This window comes from Phacochoerus africanus, chromosome 7 (genome assembly GCF_016906955.1).
Source record: "Phacochoerus africanus isolate WHEZ1 chromosome 7, ROS_Pafr_v1, whole genome shotgun sequence".
Classification (NCBI taxonomy): Eukaryota; Metazoa; Chordata; class Mammalia; order Artiodactyla; family Suidae; genus Phacochoerus; species Phacochoerus africanus.
The window spans coordinates 30,751,476-30,768,288 of record NC_062550.1 but is presented as its reverse complement, the minus strand read 5'-3'; the positions used below and the strand labels follow the sequence as shown (position 1 = coordinate 30,768,288).

Below are 16,813 nucleotides of genomic sequence, written 5' to 3'. Positions count from 1 at the left end.
TATGGAGACGAATTTACATGATGGTCTCTTGCACTAATAAGTAACTGATCAAATAAACATTCAAATGATGTACTCAACTATTTATTTCCCAAATTTTAAAATGACTTATAGTAAATGAAAATGCTAATTATTCACTGCTGTAGGATCTGCATTTAATTTTAACCACAGCAAACTATCTGTTAACGGGGTGAGAAGCTCAGAATTTTCTTTCCTTCTTTCACTTGGCTGGTAGAAATTATGGATTTGCCTAATCATCCCGTCCATCTGCAAATTAGCCTAAGTAGGTAACAACTGACATGGAGTACGTGGGAGAATTGAAATTCAAGGAGGTATTTACTGCTTCCATTGTCAATTCCTTATCATGAAAGAGCAGCCTTCTAAACCTTCCTTTAGGGTCAACCATTTTTAGATGGGACAGTACAGATTAGCTGAGCCTAAGAAAACAAACTTTTGTTATACACACTCTGGCTATATTCTTACTTCTTCCAGTTCTTCTTGAATATCACAACAATCTAATTTTCCTTTCTAGCAAGACTGAAACTATAAAGAAGTTAATTCTCCAACTCTGTTCTATTTTGAATGAAATAATTTAGGATTTAAAATAAAAGATTACAGAAGTACAGTTTTTCCATAATATTTTATCTCAAGATGAAATAATTTTAAGTGGATAATACCATATAATGTGACTTCATTTTGAACCCAACATTACTTTATCAATTAGATGTCTACAGCCATTAAGGAGAATATGTAATGATTGATGCAGACATATGGTCATATAGGTAACCTTTTCGTTGGCTGCAGGAAGATATCTGTGTTGGAGACAAGTGGCAAAGTGCTTTAACTGAAGCTGGTTGCTTGCATTTAAAGTAGTAGAAACCCATTCTTATAAGATTTTGGATTTATATTAATGTAAATAAAAGTTTTTCAAAGCTTACTGACCACTCATATGGATTAAGTTAAAAAATTTTTCTAACTATGAAAGATTCAGCCTGCTGCATTGATGCTGATAACGTCGATGCTATAAGCTATGACTATATATGCGTATGTTTGGCTAAAACTCCAAAATTAAGCATATTCAATTAAAAAATAAATTACAGTGTTACATTTTGTGGTTTCAATTTTAAATCAGTTTATGTGTACACAATACCTATTTTGGAATTTTCAATCAAAAATAATACTATTCAAATTGTTAGTCTGGCCCTCACCTCAGGGTAAAAGGGAGAATTTTTTATAATATCACAGAACTTGTAACTTATTATTCTTAAGCTATGGAAATAATATGAATAGTTAAAAAGTGTCTGAGGTGGTCTATTCAGGCTGTACAGTTATTTACAAGTAATACTCAAGAGTAAAAATTTTTATGTGAACAAAGGAAGATAGAGGTAGGCTACAGTGCATGTAGGAGGTAATTGGGGAAATTTTTTTTTTTTCTACCTTTCCTCTTAATTCATTTTATATCTCAACCTTATAATCTTACAGGCCTTTTGAGTTTCATTTTCTTTCTTTTTTTGTAATGTATGTCCTTTTAATTATAAACCCCGCACTGGAGGCAGGGCTAGGCAATCTACAAGATACCATGGCTACACAGGGCACAAATGTCAACATTCAGTAGTATCACCGTATAAATGAAATCTATAGTAAACTGTCAATGAGGCAAAGTGGAGGTCAGACAGCATTTACAACAATTATCAATTAGTTTTCAAATCCCAATATTTGATCAGCTCAGGGTTATATTAATAATAGAATAGTCTACTAATGTGTATAACACAATTATATAAAGAACCTAGTGCTTTACCAAACACTTCAAAGAATCAAGTTGTGCAAACATGAATAATTCTTGAACTCTGAGTTTTCTGGCCACGCTCATAGCATGTGGAAGTTCCCAGGCCAGGGATCAAACCCGAGCCACAGCAGTGACAATGCTGATCCTTAACCTACCAGGGAACTCCCTTGAACTTTGTTTTTAATTATTCACATTTACCCCTATTTTGCATAGAGCTTCCAAAATTTTTTAGAGTTGCACAGTATTCAGAGTGATCTAAGTTTGTCACTAAAGTTTATGACTTAATCATGTCACTTCCTTGCTATAAATCCTTTAATAGAAATTTCAGATTAAAATCTCAAATCTTTATAAGGGTCTGCCTTTTGACCACTTATTTAGCCCCATCCCTTGTCAATACTTGAAAAGAACAAACAAACATTGAAACTCTATTCCAGCCTATTTGATTACTTGTGGTTCCTTGACCTCCACACAGTCTCTCACTTTAAGTTCACCTTATCTATGTGAAATATACCTTCTTTGCTCTACTAACTTCTACTAAACCATTCCGGTATCCTGTTTGGGAAGATTTCCTAGGTTCCCTAACAGTGGTTCCCCCTCTGTACATGCTTACTTTTTTTTTTTTGCTTTTTAGGCCTGCACCCGCACACGGCATATGGAAGTTCCCAGGCTAGGGGTCGAATAGGAGCTACAGCTGCTGGCCTACGTCACAGCCACATGGGATCCAACCTGCGTCTGTGACCTACACCACAGCTCATGGCAATGCCGGATCCTTAACCCACTGAGCAAGGCTAGGGAATTGAACCCACATCTTCACGGATCCTAGTCATGTTTGCTAACAGCTGAGCCACAAAGGGAACTCCAGTGCTTACTTTTATTACAGCATTTATTTCATAACATACTGTAATTTTAATTTTTAGGTTGTCTGCGTTGCCAAACAGACTGAGACTTCCATGAAAGCAGGAATCATATCCTTTATATTCATATCTCTAGCACTGAGCACAATGTCCCGTAGCACTTAGCATGTATACAATAAATGTATGCTTAACAGAAATGTTTTTGCCTGTATCTACAAATGTATTTATTTATTTTTACTCTTTTATTGTTTGGCACAGTGTACTCCAATTTTGTTCGATGAAATATCACAATATTAGGCAAAAATATTTTTGTTTGTAATGAATAATTTCAAAAGTTTCTTCCAACACTTCTACCTGAACACTAATCCAAAAGGAGAGACCTATTAAAAACTCCCCTGCCCTCTGTTATTTGATTTTTATCAATCTATCATCCGCTTTGTAGAGGACCTCTATGTGGATTTTTAAAAAGTCAATGACACAGAGACCAGTGCTTATTTTCATAGTGACTCATGCCAGTTTGAAACGGATTAATTCACTGATAACAAATTAAACAACAAAACACTTATAATTTTAATAAGTAACTGCTTATATTACTTTTCAAGATATCATAACCAATATATTTTGATATATATATGTTTTATATTTAAATCTAAACCATTAAGTCCTAAATGGGCCCCCAAAGAATCCTATTTGTTTGAACATAATGTTTTAAGGAACTCACAATCTTTATTTTGCAAAAAATTTGTATAAACATATAAATACAGAAATTCAATAGCCAGTTTAATTGTTCTAATACATAGATCATAATAGTTTAAAAACTAATCTGATATCGGATTTTTCCTCCTCATTTTGAAAATACCATACTTCCTCCCTTACCTTGAAAATACTGTTACTATAGGAGTTATAATATTCTTGAAATAATATAAAGACCAGTTAAATATTAAAAGTTCTCTTTAGGTATAAATTTCAAGGCACAATTGAAATAGAGGTCAAGCAACTAAAATAGTTCCATGCCCCAGGTGATACCAGTTTCAATGCAATCATTCTGGCAGAGGAAAGAAGCCTGTTTATTAAAGCTGGTCATAATGCAGTTTGATTTGTAAATTTTTTTTTTTGGCTGCACCCACAGCATGTGGAAGTTGCCAGGCCAGGGATCAAATGTACACCACAGCAGTGGCAACGCTGTATCCTTAACACTCTGTACCACAAGAGAAACTCTGACTTGTAATTTATGCAACTCATCATTCAATCTTTTAAAGTAAGCCTATCTCAGAAACATGAGTATCTTTGACAATTACAAGAAAATTGGATACTTGGACTTGACGCCATTAAATATAATGTTCTAAAGAAAACAAGATGATTTTCATTAGTTCAACATTAAAAACTACAGAACTCTAAGATTCTTCTACTATAAAAAAGCCACTTTCCTATCTGATTGGGACTGTTTCAAAACACTTCCTTTCTTTAGGCAAATATATATGTTAAAAGTCCTGTATATGGAGACATAGGAAATATCCTTTTTAACTAGTAAGATACTTTGCTCAGGGATATAACATGAACTAGAAATCATACATGGCTTATGTCTATGTGGCCATCTCTCTCTCTCTCTTTTTTTTTTTTGTTCTTTTTAGGGCCTCACCAGCAGCATATGGAAGTTCCCAGGCTTGGGGTCCAATTGGAGATGCAGCTGCCAGCCTATACCACAGCAGCAGCAACGCAGGATTTGAGTGGCATCTGTGACCTACACCACAGCTCATGGCAATGCCGGATCCTTAACCCACTGAGCAAGGCCAGGAATCGAACCCGCGTCCTCATGTATACTAGCCGGGTTTGTTAACCACTGAGCCACGATGAGAACTCCTATATAGCTATACCTCTTATTCTCAATGTTTGTTGAATTGCAAAATTAAAAAACAAAAACAAAAACTCATCCTTAACATACATGGTTTTTCTTAGCAAAAACTGAGAAAAAAACCCCACTGAGAATATATGTAAATGTATCATGAAACAAAAAGGTTATTATACACAATGTCAGTATGTTATTTTTATGGCTACTTAGGAGTTCTGTGACATTCTACTAATCGTGTGCTATTTTGAGCTTCATCTTTGTTAATTTGATTTCAACTGCCTGACACTGACAAAGGCCAACACTTCCATATTTTAAGAGCTAGCTCTTACAATTCATCACCAAAAAATGAGGTCCAAATATGAAGTAATGTGACTGATCATAAAACACATATCTTAGACAACATTTTGTTATCATAATTGTGTCCAGAGTCAGTCTTAATGACTGGGTAGAATTTTGTAAATACCATGTTAAAAAATAAAGCAATAATTAGACTGAAGAAAAATATTGTTTCAATTCTTAGCGCAAAAAAGAAACAGTAAAAAAAGCTACATTAATAAGTAGGCAAATGCACTTGTTAACTAGGCTAAATATTTATTTAAAACTTTTGCGAGTTCCCGTTGTGGCTCAGAGAGTTATGAACCTAACATCTATGAGGATGAGGGTTCGATTGGATCCCTGGTCTCTCTCAGTGTGTTTAGGATCTGGTGTTGCTATAAGCTGTGGTATAGTTCGCAGATGTGGCTCGGATTTGGTGTTGCTATGGCAGCTGCAGCTCTGATTCAACCCCTAGCCTGGGAACTTCCATATGCTGCACGTGAGGCCCTAAACTGAAAAAAATAAAATTTTTTTTATGTTCCCTCGGCAAGTTAATAGTATGCAAAACTGAAGCATTTGAAGATCTAAGCATTAAAAACAATATTTCATATTTAGTATATTCTAGACCTTAGGCATTCATGAATTTAGTCTTTGTGATAAAGCATCTAGTTGGCTAATTGGAAGGTTCAGGATAAAAGCTAGCATAAAAAGATAGTGACCCATGAGGAATAATGAGAAGAGTGTATGTGTATGCCAATCATACTGCGAGTATATCTACCTATTCCTCACAGTGACTTGGTTTTCTACTTCTGCTCACATATACATTTACAACAAAAATTGCAAATAATAAGAGTACTCTTGACTGTGAATGTGAAGTAGGAGTCTTAAGATATACTCCTTACTTTAATGTATTAAGACTGAGCCTTAGCATGTCTGCCTCCCCTTATTAAAATGTTCTACTCTGTAAGAAATTTCTACTTTTTTTTTCCCTTTTTAGGACCATAACCCACTGAGCAAGGCCACAGATCGAACCCACATAGTCATAGACACTGGTCGGATTCGTAACCTACTGAGCCACAATGGGAACTCCCAGAAATTCCTATTAACACTCCTAAATTTCCTTTAACACTCATCTCAATATCTCGGCATCTAAAGAAGAACTAATAGTCCTTCCTCTGGGCTAATTCTATACCTTATACTCACTTGTATAGTCCTTGAAAGCAGATTCCATGTATTATTCACTTATCTAACTAAGCATCTAGCACAATGCCTGGCATATACCTGAATAAAGATGTGATGAATGAATAAAAACATATGTGGTAGAAAGACTGGAAGTAGTTCATAGACTGAGAGCAGTGGGAAAAACTTGACTAAGATTTGAATTGTATCTTGTTACATAACTATAACCTATCTAAAAGTTCTACAAGTTCAAAACTAAAAGTCCGAATAGATGCCCAAAGAGGCTTTCCTAATTAAGGAAAATTAACTATTGTGAATACTCCAGAAAATAACTATCAAGATAAATCCATATAAGTAAAAGATAGGTGAAAGAAAAATATTTGGCAATATATTTTTATGAAGACTCTTTCCCCCAAATAAACCTAGAACTAGACACAACAATTCATAAGAGAATTCTTCTAAATAATCAAATATCTCATCCAGTGGACATTCCATGTGGTTCAATGTACATAGATCTTTAACCACTGCCACCATGAAGACTACTTTTAAAAAGAATGCACATACCATTCAATGATTTATTTATAAAGTATCATCTACAAAAAAATTTCTCTGGTTTAGATTTCATCCTAATCCAACATCCTAAAATTGGATTATTATGTGTGTATGATTTTCTCTCATTATTTAAATTTCATGGAAAGACTACAAGGCTTTGTACATAGCTTTTCCTTATATACACATGCAAAAATCCTATTACTCTGAAGTTACTTTCAAAAAGTTCTTCCATTAAATATGTTCTAATCAGTAGAACTGATGTTTCTAGAGCTCTCTGAAAAAGTGACTCATCTAAGAGTCTGAATTTTGTATTTCACTATAAACTTCTACAGAGCTTTTTAAAATTGATGAAGTGAATAAAGTTCTACTATATAACCAAATCTCAAGTCTATAATCAACATATTTTAGGAAATGAATAATTAATAGCCATCCCAATAACTTGTAATGAATCTGGAATTTCCCCAGTACCTGGAAAATAGTCAAAGTAATCCCCTTCAAAAAGAGAAAGTTGTCTTTTGTAATGCTGAATATGAACCACTCCCTTTCTGTTCAGGTGCTCCAGAAGCCCAATTTTCAAGTGATCATGTATGCTCACTATTTTAGTAAACCGGTAACTAGAACAGGAAAGAAAACAAACTTAATTTTTGATTACCTAAAGCCTTTGAGTTGTGTAACTCATTCTGTAACTGATCAAAATGTAACGCCACTCAAAACTCTTAAAGCAGCTACACTTTCAAACTGACCAATACTAAAAATAAAAACCCAATCTAAAATGAGGAAACCATTTTATTTTCTTGTGATTTGAAAAATAAAAGTAATCCATGGTTAAAGTAACCTTAGAATACTGCAAAATATCTTTCTTTGGATTTTAAGATTAGATGGATAAACAATTTTCAGATTTGTCATGCTATCATTTTTCAATTAGTCATGATGACAGTTTAAACATTCTGAAAGGGTAATGCATAATTCCAAAGCATTCTATTAAAACTGGGATACTGGTTCTAGTTCTGTAATGAAATAGTGGATAAGACAGAAAACTATGATGTAGACTTTTACAATGAAGAGCTACAAAGATAAGCCTGTCTCTTCCCCAATAAGATTTGAAAAATGAAATATTTTTAAAACACTTAATTTCTTTGGTGTGTGGTGTGTATGTTTTTTTTCCCCCTAGGAAATATTTGAGAGATCAATTCTGAAGCTTCTCCATATACTTTGGGAAAACAAATACACTGTATTTTGCTTTATATTTCCGTTCTCTCTTCACGCTTTCTTTAAAGAACAAATTTATCTAAGCAAAATATAAGTGGATATAAATTTATTTTGTTTTAGAACATTTTTTTAAGTATTTCTTTTTCCTCCCCCAACTAGTCAGTGAAGAGAGAACTGGCATAACTCTGCTTAAACTATAATTTTTCATAAAGTAGTTCTAAAGGCAGCATTTTTGAACTGGACAAGGATGTTCTAACATTCTAACATTTATCATTAATCTGGTCACTATGCTTAAGACATGAATAAAATTAAACTTCATTTAGAGTCCCTCTGTCACCCTTTCCTTCAGATTCTATGGAATCTTTTCACATATTACTTGAATTTAACTATGAACTACTATGAAAGCTCTGGGAAGTATGAGAACTAATGGAAAACTTTGTTGGCTAGCAAAGAAATCTCAATGCCTTTATCTCCTATCACCTCTAGGACTAAGGAACGACAATTTTGTCAAAAAGACTTCCCTGTTATTTGCAGCAAGTTCTGGAACTAGAGATGTCATGCGTAAAAAAAACATGAGCATGATTATATAAAGACCACTGATTTTAATATTGACAGCTAAAAGATGAAACTGGATAGAAGATTCACTTGCAATACAGATAAATTTGAAAGCTTCTGGGTAATGATTACATTAACAACATGGCTCTAAGCTTCAGGCAGTTGTGTTTCACTGACTTTTAAAATTACTAGACTACAACAGCAATTGTCTAATTTTTTTTAATCAATAGGCTATTCATTGAATGATTCTATGATAAGATACTCGGTTTATGGGAAGCATGCTAAAGCCAAAAGGTTCAACATTAACAAACATCAATGTAAGTTATATTTATTTTAAATAATTAAAAACTTGTGAATTCAATTTTAATGTTTAACATCTTATCTCCTACCCTATTAATAATTCAAGACTGGTTTACAATGAAATGAATGTCAAGCAAAACAAAGTTTTTAAGAAAAAACAACAGTCCTTTATAATTTAGTGTGTTCAGTCTCTTGCACATAATATTCTGTAAAGAAATATTTTTAGATTAAATATTAAGGGAATTGTGATTTGTTCATCTTTTAGTTCTCCTAAGACATACAGAAAGAAAAAAATTTTTTTTTAAGTTTAACTGACTTGCTACATTTTTCAAGAGAACCAACAAGTCATATGCTTCTCTGTATAATTTCATTACACGAGGTCCGTAATTGACAGTGTTAATATTTAAACTGAGCTGAAACAGAAGTTTAAGGACTATCTGACAGTATGAACTATGAAGATTTCTGATTGTTTTCATAATAAAAAAGACTTCGAATTTATCTGATTAATCACTCAACAGATATTTATGAAGAACAGAAGATGGAAATAATGTTCTCAAGTGATTTTTTTTCATATCATTCTCTGTGAAAATCAAGAAACTATCTGCATAATAGTAGTACCGGTATGCTCTGCCAAGCTGTGATTAACATGGCAGCCCAATTCAAGCGCTATCAGACTTGAATTCAAGTGTTATCAGGTACACTGGCTGAACATAAGCTCTAGTATTTATTGGACTTTATATAAATTTGTAGGGTTTTTTTTTTTTTGTGGGGGGGCACTCTGTGGCATATGGAGTTCCCCCTCCAGAGATCAGATATGAGCCGCAGTTGCAACCCAAGCCACAGCTACGGCAACACTGGTTCCTTAACCAACTACGCCGGGCCAGAGATTGAACCTGTGTCCCAGCATTCCCAAGTTGGTAGGTATTTGCAAGAAGTAAATACATACATCATGTGGTATAACGTTTTTTAAGGGCTACACCTGTGGCATATGGAAGCTCCCAGGCTAGGGACAGAATCAGAGCTGTAGCTGCCAGCTATGCCACAGTCACAGCAACACCAGATCCGAGCCACATCTGTGACCTTCACTGCAGCTTGTGGCAATGCCAGATCCTTAACCCACTGAGTGTGGATGGAGATCGAAGCCCCATCCTCATGGATAGTAGTTGGGTTCTTAACTCCCTGAGCCACCATGTGAACTCCACATGCTATAACTCTTTTAAAAATTACTGTGCTCTTTGGGATTTAGACGGTTCCAGAATGTCATTAATCTGGTATAGGACAAGTACTAAATATTTCAGGTAAATTTTCCTAATGCAGTGTTTCTCAAACCATGTGTGTAAGGACTAACATTTTTAAAAATTTCTCAATTGTCACAGACTGATATTTTATAAGGTTTTTTTTTTTTAATAAAAATGAACCACTAGAAAAATGAAATAAAAAAAGTACCAAAACCAAAGCTCCATTTAAAAAAGTATTCTATTTAATAGATATGAAATTACCCTGTCTGTTATAAAACTTTTGGATCACTTATAGTAATTTCTATACCTATTTTATTGTTGACCAGCACTTTTATCCATAAACACACTGCAAGAAACACTGTTCTAATGTACTTACTATTATCTGGCATTACACCAAACATTGGGGATATAAAAGAAAACCAAAGACAGTCTCTACTTTCATTATTCTCACTGTGTAAAAGACATCTGTCCAGAGGAGATGAGGAGGAAAGGGTGTGTGTGTATGTGTGAAAGGCAACCAGGTAAGAAGTAATGTAGATAGAGATTTGAAACGATGAATTTTTAGTTTTGGTTAAAGAAATATGTAGAGTCTATTTTGGATTTTATCCTTTAGGTGACAGGAAATGAGTTTTAAGCAAGGAGGTAACATAATTGTATTTGCATAAAAACAATGACTCTGGAAACAGCGTATTAAATGGGTTAGAAGGGGATAAATAATGGAATAAAGAGATGAGTTAGAGATGTATTTCAATAGCTCATTTAAAATACTGCTCAAGTGTTAAAAACAGTGTACTGACAGGAGAGGACAGATATAAGTGATATTTAAGAGGTAGTAGAATGAACAGGACTTGGGGTAAGTCTCATATTCTGACTTGGTTTAGTGGTTGCACCTATGTGTGAACTTAAGGAATAAAAAGCATTGGGCATCTGGGAAATATGATCAGTCACTGGCATGTTGAATTAGACTTATCTGTAATATTATTCAGGCAGGAATGTCCAACTAACAGTTATACATTGGAGGGAAACTCTCAGGAGAGAGAATTATGGTGGAGACAGACTTGGGACTTGTCATTTACAAGCAGATATCAACGTTCAAAGGTAAAGGGGCTATAAAGAGCCTAGTAAAGAGGGAGTCAAGAATGACCTTACCAAAAACAATTTCTATGAGAGGTATGATGGTCACATTGATGCTATAACAGCAGTTGATACATAGTGTTTGTCATGTTCCAAGCACTTCATAAGTGCTTTATCTTCATTTAACAGCTGAAGAATTAAAAATGTTTCTTATCCAAGGTCACACCAACTTACAAGTAACAGAACTAGAATTTGAATCTAAGCAATCAAGCTGAAAAATCCAAGCTTTAAACTATGATGCTATGCTGCAAACATGAGGACAACTGAATGGAACATAAGAAAGTAGCGAGAAAGCCCAGACTATCCTTTTCAAGGTCAAAGGTCTTCCTCACTCCATCTCCCTCCCATCCCATTTAAAAAGAAGACTTGATCATGTATATAAGCTGAAAGGAAGACAGTGAAGAAGTGAGGTTAAAGGCATAGAGCAAAGAAGAGACAATTAATGGAACAAGTCTCAGGTAAGGTAACAGAGGTCTCAAGAAGATGGTGATATAATCATGATGATAGAGATACTTTGGGTATGGTATTCAATGAATATAAGAAGAATCCTAAACTATACACTACTATTAAGAATTTCCTTATAAACAATTAGTACCATTATGGTCAAAAAGTTAGATTTTTAATTTCTATTAAAAAGTTACTGAAAGCCTTCTCCAGGCAAACACATAATGCTTAGACAAGCCCTGGACAATTACTGAAGAATTATACAAAATACCTCAATTACATACCAAATCTATTAAAAATATATGTATTCATTCATATACACATAATAAATACACATGAGTTTACGTCTATTAGCATGTGTCAATGATTCAGTTTATACTCAAAGTAAAATCTCTAAATGAAAACCAGAGACAGTTTTAATTACATACAAGACTTGATTATAAAGCAAAGGATGATTTTCCAGTAAACCCTTCAAATTCAAATGAACATTATCTTTGATATAATTACTTTAGCATGCTATATGTTTGCTCTACTGATACCGCCACTGCTCAAAATATTTTGTCTTTTTAGAGCTGACAGGCATACGAAAAAGCACTGCTATCTAGCATAAAGGAGGTGTCAATATGTGTTTCAGTCTATGAACAATGTGTTTTTTTGCTACGGTAAAATAAATTTTCTGATGTAAAGATTTCTGTGGCGGAGCAAGATGGGAACAAGCATGAGCTATGTTATAGTTCCACCTCTAGTAATTCACTGATATTTGAACAATAATGTATGCTATCAAATGAAAGTGTACTCTATCAAATGAAATCTAGACCCAAATCAAATGTCGTCTCCTTGGCAAAGCCTCACTTATTTCCCCATGGCTCTATTTTCTTTGCTTCCAAAATATTTCATTGATTATGCTTTCTATCATATCACATATTATATCATATTTATTTATATGTCTATCTCATTCACTATACCAAAGTTCCAGAGGAGGAACTGTATTTTTCAACTCTGTATCACCAATGTCTAGAACAATGCTTGGCACAGAGTAGAGACTCAATGGATGTTTATTGGATTAGTTTAATAAATTAGCCCAATAAAAACAAGAAAACAAGTTTAGCTGCTCTTAATTCTTTTGTCCATTTCTCTCTATAATCCTAGGTGAACACAATTATTTTATTGTATGAACCTACTGACCTAATTTATCTACCATGTAGCTAAACATTGCTAGAGAAAATCTCAAGTGAATAAATTTATGCCACTCTAATTTGATAGTTTCCAACCTCAAATGAGATCTTGATAATCTTGAGCAATCTTACTCTTTCATTTTTAGCTTATGATCTTGTCCCAATCTTAGGATAATGGAAATCATCACAAAATTTACAAACTACTTGCATCCATAATCCTTTTTTTTTTTTTTTTTCCTGTTGCAACAGTAGGGTCTCCTTCATTCAAATGTTATATTTAAGATTTAGTCCTGGGATGTTTTTTTTCATAGATGCTCTCACTTTAGATGTAATCATTTCCCTGATTTTAAATGCCATCTACAAACAGCCATACTTATACTTCTACCCTAGGCCTCTGGCCTGTATTCCAAGTAGAATATCCACCTGCCTATGATGTGTCCATGTGGCTGTTTCATGGGCTGACCAAACTGAATATGCCTAAAATTGACTCATAATCTTTTCCCTATTCCAAATCTACTTCTGTGTCTCTCCTCTCACTGTTATCATTATGCTAACATTAAGATGTACAAGCCAGAAATCCAACACACACTTGTGATTTCCTTCACTTTTCATTAATTTGAATGCCTTCTATCTGCCAGACACTGTTTGGGGTAATGAAGCTATAGTGTGACTAAAAAAAGCCCCTGTGCTCATGCAGCATGAGTTGAGATATATATACCTATACATACACATACAGGTGTATATACATACACATACACCTATATGTGTATATGCCATACCTATATACCTATAGGTATATATACATATACAGACATATATATACCTGTATGTATATATATGGCCTATTAGGTGGTCATGGAATGGAAGAAGATAGTTACCAATGTATATGGCGTGAGTGGGGAAGGATCTGACTAATAATAGAGACCTATGGGAAGTGAGAGGGCAAGGATATAAATATTTGGAGAAAACATTCCAGGTATAGGAAATTATAGGTTCAGAGATCCTAAGGTAGGAACATTCTTTGTATATGTGAGGGGGTGAGTGAGGTTGGAGCAGAGTGAGCATGCATGGACGAAAGTAGCAGGAAATGAGATAGGAGGGGCCAGATCATATAGGGCCTTATGCTTTCTTTGAAGGACTCCAGCTTTTGTTTAGTGAAAGGATAAGGCATTTAGTGACATGGACAAGGAGTAAGAGAAAATGCCTTACATTTAAAAAGATCACTCTGGCTCTTCATTGAAGATGGACCACAGGGGTTAAGGGTTTAAGTAGAGAAATTAGCTAGAAGAGAAATGCAATAAACCAGAAAAGATGATGGCAGTCTCGAACCTTCTGCCTCTGCAATACATTAAAACTCAAATTCCCCTTACATGATCTGGCGTTTGCTAACTTCTTCAAATTCATTTTATTCTATTCTTCAAATATTATTCCACAGGTTACTCATCTTTACTTTCTCAAAATTGCCTGTCTTAGGGGCTTTACTCATTTTGTGGCTCAATCCAACTTCAATTCTCACGTGTCTAACACCTATTCTTTGGTCATTGCACAAATATTACTTCTGGGGAGCATGACATCCAGTATAAATCAGGTGCTATGCCAGTTCTTGTTATATACACATTACCGTGCATGATTTTTTCTCTTCACGATGCTTATCATATTCACTATTTATTTGATGTATATCTCCCCTACTAGACTACAACTCAAAGAAATAGATACTGTTTTGTTTACCATGGCTAGTGTCTATCAGATTGAAAGGCATTAGTGGGTCATCAAAAAATATTTGCCGAGTATATTTATTATCTGAAAAAAAGTACCCAGCTGGACCCCTAAAATATTCTGCAGGTAAAGCTTTGAATAACATCAGATGTATGAAAATAGACTTCATCATCAAAGGAAGAGAAATATCCATCAGTGATATTCAGAATCAAAGCAATTCCAAAAGGAGTTCTTAAACTATTCTGAACACATCCTCAAATGAGTAAGTGTGTATATAATCTCCAAGGAAAATCATGTAACAGCAATACTACCTTATGGAAGCATCTTGTATTACAGGGGTCGTATATTTATCAGAAACATAAAAACTTTTTTTTTTTTTTTGCTTTTTTTGTGAGCCACACCCACAGCATATGGAGGTTCCCAGGCTACAGGGTACAACTGGAGCTACAACTGCTGGCCTATGCAACAGCAACTCAGGATTGGAACCATATCTGCAACCTACACCACAGCTCATGGCAACACTGGATCCTCAACCCACTGAGCAAGGCCAGGGATCAAACCTACAACCTTATGGTTCCTAGTCAGATTTGTTTCCAGTGCGCCATGATGGGAGCTCCAAGTCATAAACATAAAAGCTTTTTTTTTTTTTTTGCTTTTTAAGCCCGCACCCGCATCATATGGAGGTTCCCAGGCTAGGGGGTCTCATCGGAGCCACAACTGCTGGCCACAGTTACAGCCACAACCACATAGGATTCGAGCCGCATCTGTGACCTACACCACAGCACATGGCAACACCAAACTCTTAACCCACTGAGCAAGGCCAGAGATCGAACCTGCAACTCATGGTTCCTAGTTGGATTCGTTTCCGCTGCACCACACTGGGAACTCCCATAAAAACATTTTTGATGAATGCACAACAATGTGAATATACTCAGTACCACTGAACTGTAGACTTAAGAACAGTTAAAATGGTAAATGTTATGTATATTTGACTACAATAAAACATTTTAAAAGCATTTCTTACAAGCTGATTAGTATAATTATGAAAGACACATTATCTCAGAAAGTTTGAATAACAGCCCAGTTAAAACTCATTTAGCAACTTGTCTCAGTGCAAGATAAGTTAAACTTTCCTGGTCTCAATTTCCTCATCAGTGAAATAAGGATACCTGATGCCCTAACTCAGATATCTGTGAAGAGGAAATTAAATAAGTGACAATAATATGAAAAACTACTTTATGCAAAGAAAGGTATTGTTACTCTCAGAGGCTGCAGGTTCACTACTGGGCTGTTAATATTTTCATATGAGTTTATGAAAATTAGTAATTTACTTTAAATATTGTTATTAATTAAGCAATGGTTTCCAGTAACCAATCACTGACCCTCTCCCAGTATAGTACAGTTTATAAAGCACTGTAAATAAGTGACTGATAACATTTAGCGATTGGTTTCCATATATACAGTACTAAAAAAATACTGAACTAAGCAAAGTGACAACACTAATAAAGTTGATATTTGTTAACATGCATCATCACAAACCATTTCTACTAACCAACTAAAACAGAAAGATGATTTTAAGCATGACATTAAAAGAAAAAAAATCCAATAGATGAGGGCCTTTCAGTAATTAATACAGCATAACCTCAACTTAACAGAATTTAAATGTATACATTAGAGCAAATAGGAAAAAACAACAAGCCTTTAAAAGGAATGTAGCACGGCTTTCCCTTTTTTAAGGTTCTATCGGTCCAGCACCTTATATTTTCAAGCAACATAATTCAATTATACCAATTTATAAAATTTAGAACATAAGCCTAACATACTGTAGAATACTGCAGTCATTGTATTGAATGATATGTATACCTTTAACAAAGGAGGAAAATGTATCTTAGAAAAGATTTTGACATCTAGAAAATGAACGATTTTTTATTTTTAGGTAATAGAAATAAACTGGAACCACTTTTTATTTCCCTTTTTTTTTTAGAAGGGGCAAATTTGTAGCTACTATTATAAATTAAAGACCGACATTTCTTACGTTTTCCTTTCAATTACAAATACTTTGAATAATTAGTAAAATCAATATAAGATACTTTAGTGTGATTATTTAATAACTATTGCTACAAATGTGAGTACTGCAAGTAATTTTACCTAATGAGTATAATGCAAAACAATTCTATATTAAAATCAGATGTAATTGTTTATAATTCCTTGAAATAATCTTTCTCTTTCCCTGTTATCTGTACTAATGTCATTTCCTACTACAGAATTAAGGAGTGACAAAACAAAGTTTATATTAATTCATAAATAGAAGTATTTATCCTAGAGAAACTTGTAATATTAATTTGGAAGAATGTGAAGAGCAGACAAGTAAGATTGTTAGTTAAGAAAGACCTATTTTCATGACTAGAAATCACTATTGGAAAAGTTACACAGGTACAAGGTATACTTTCAGAGATACTATTTCTGCCCCAGTTATGAAAACTAACAAAACTAAGCTATAGTTAGTTGCA

The 16,813-nt window shown here is 34.2% G+C and overlaps 1 protein-coding gene across 7 annotated transcripts in view; it reads right to left on the bottom strand.

Moving 5' to 3' along the window:
- Positions 1 to 16,813, bottom strand: part of USP15 (ubiquitin specific peptidase 15) — a 117,003-nt gene that overhangs the window by 21,123 nt on the left and 79,067 nt on the right. Inside the window, exon 1 of one of the 7 annotated variants that reach the window (XM_047787101.1) lies at positions 7,001 to 7,146. The exons of 5 other annotated variants lie outside the window; for them this stretch is intronic. Coding sequence is in view for 1 of the 2 variants with exons in the window: in XM_047787103.1 (XP_047643059.1) it covers positions 7,132 to 7,146 (15 nt within the window). In the remaining variant the exon portion in view is untranslated. Of the gene's footprint in view, positions 1 to 7,000; positions 7,147 to 16,813 lie in introns of those variants that run through there. One more of the 7 variants, XM_047787103.1, reaches the window with a different exon arrangement.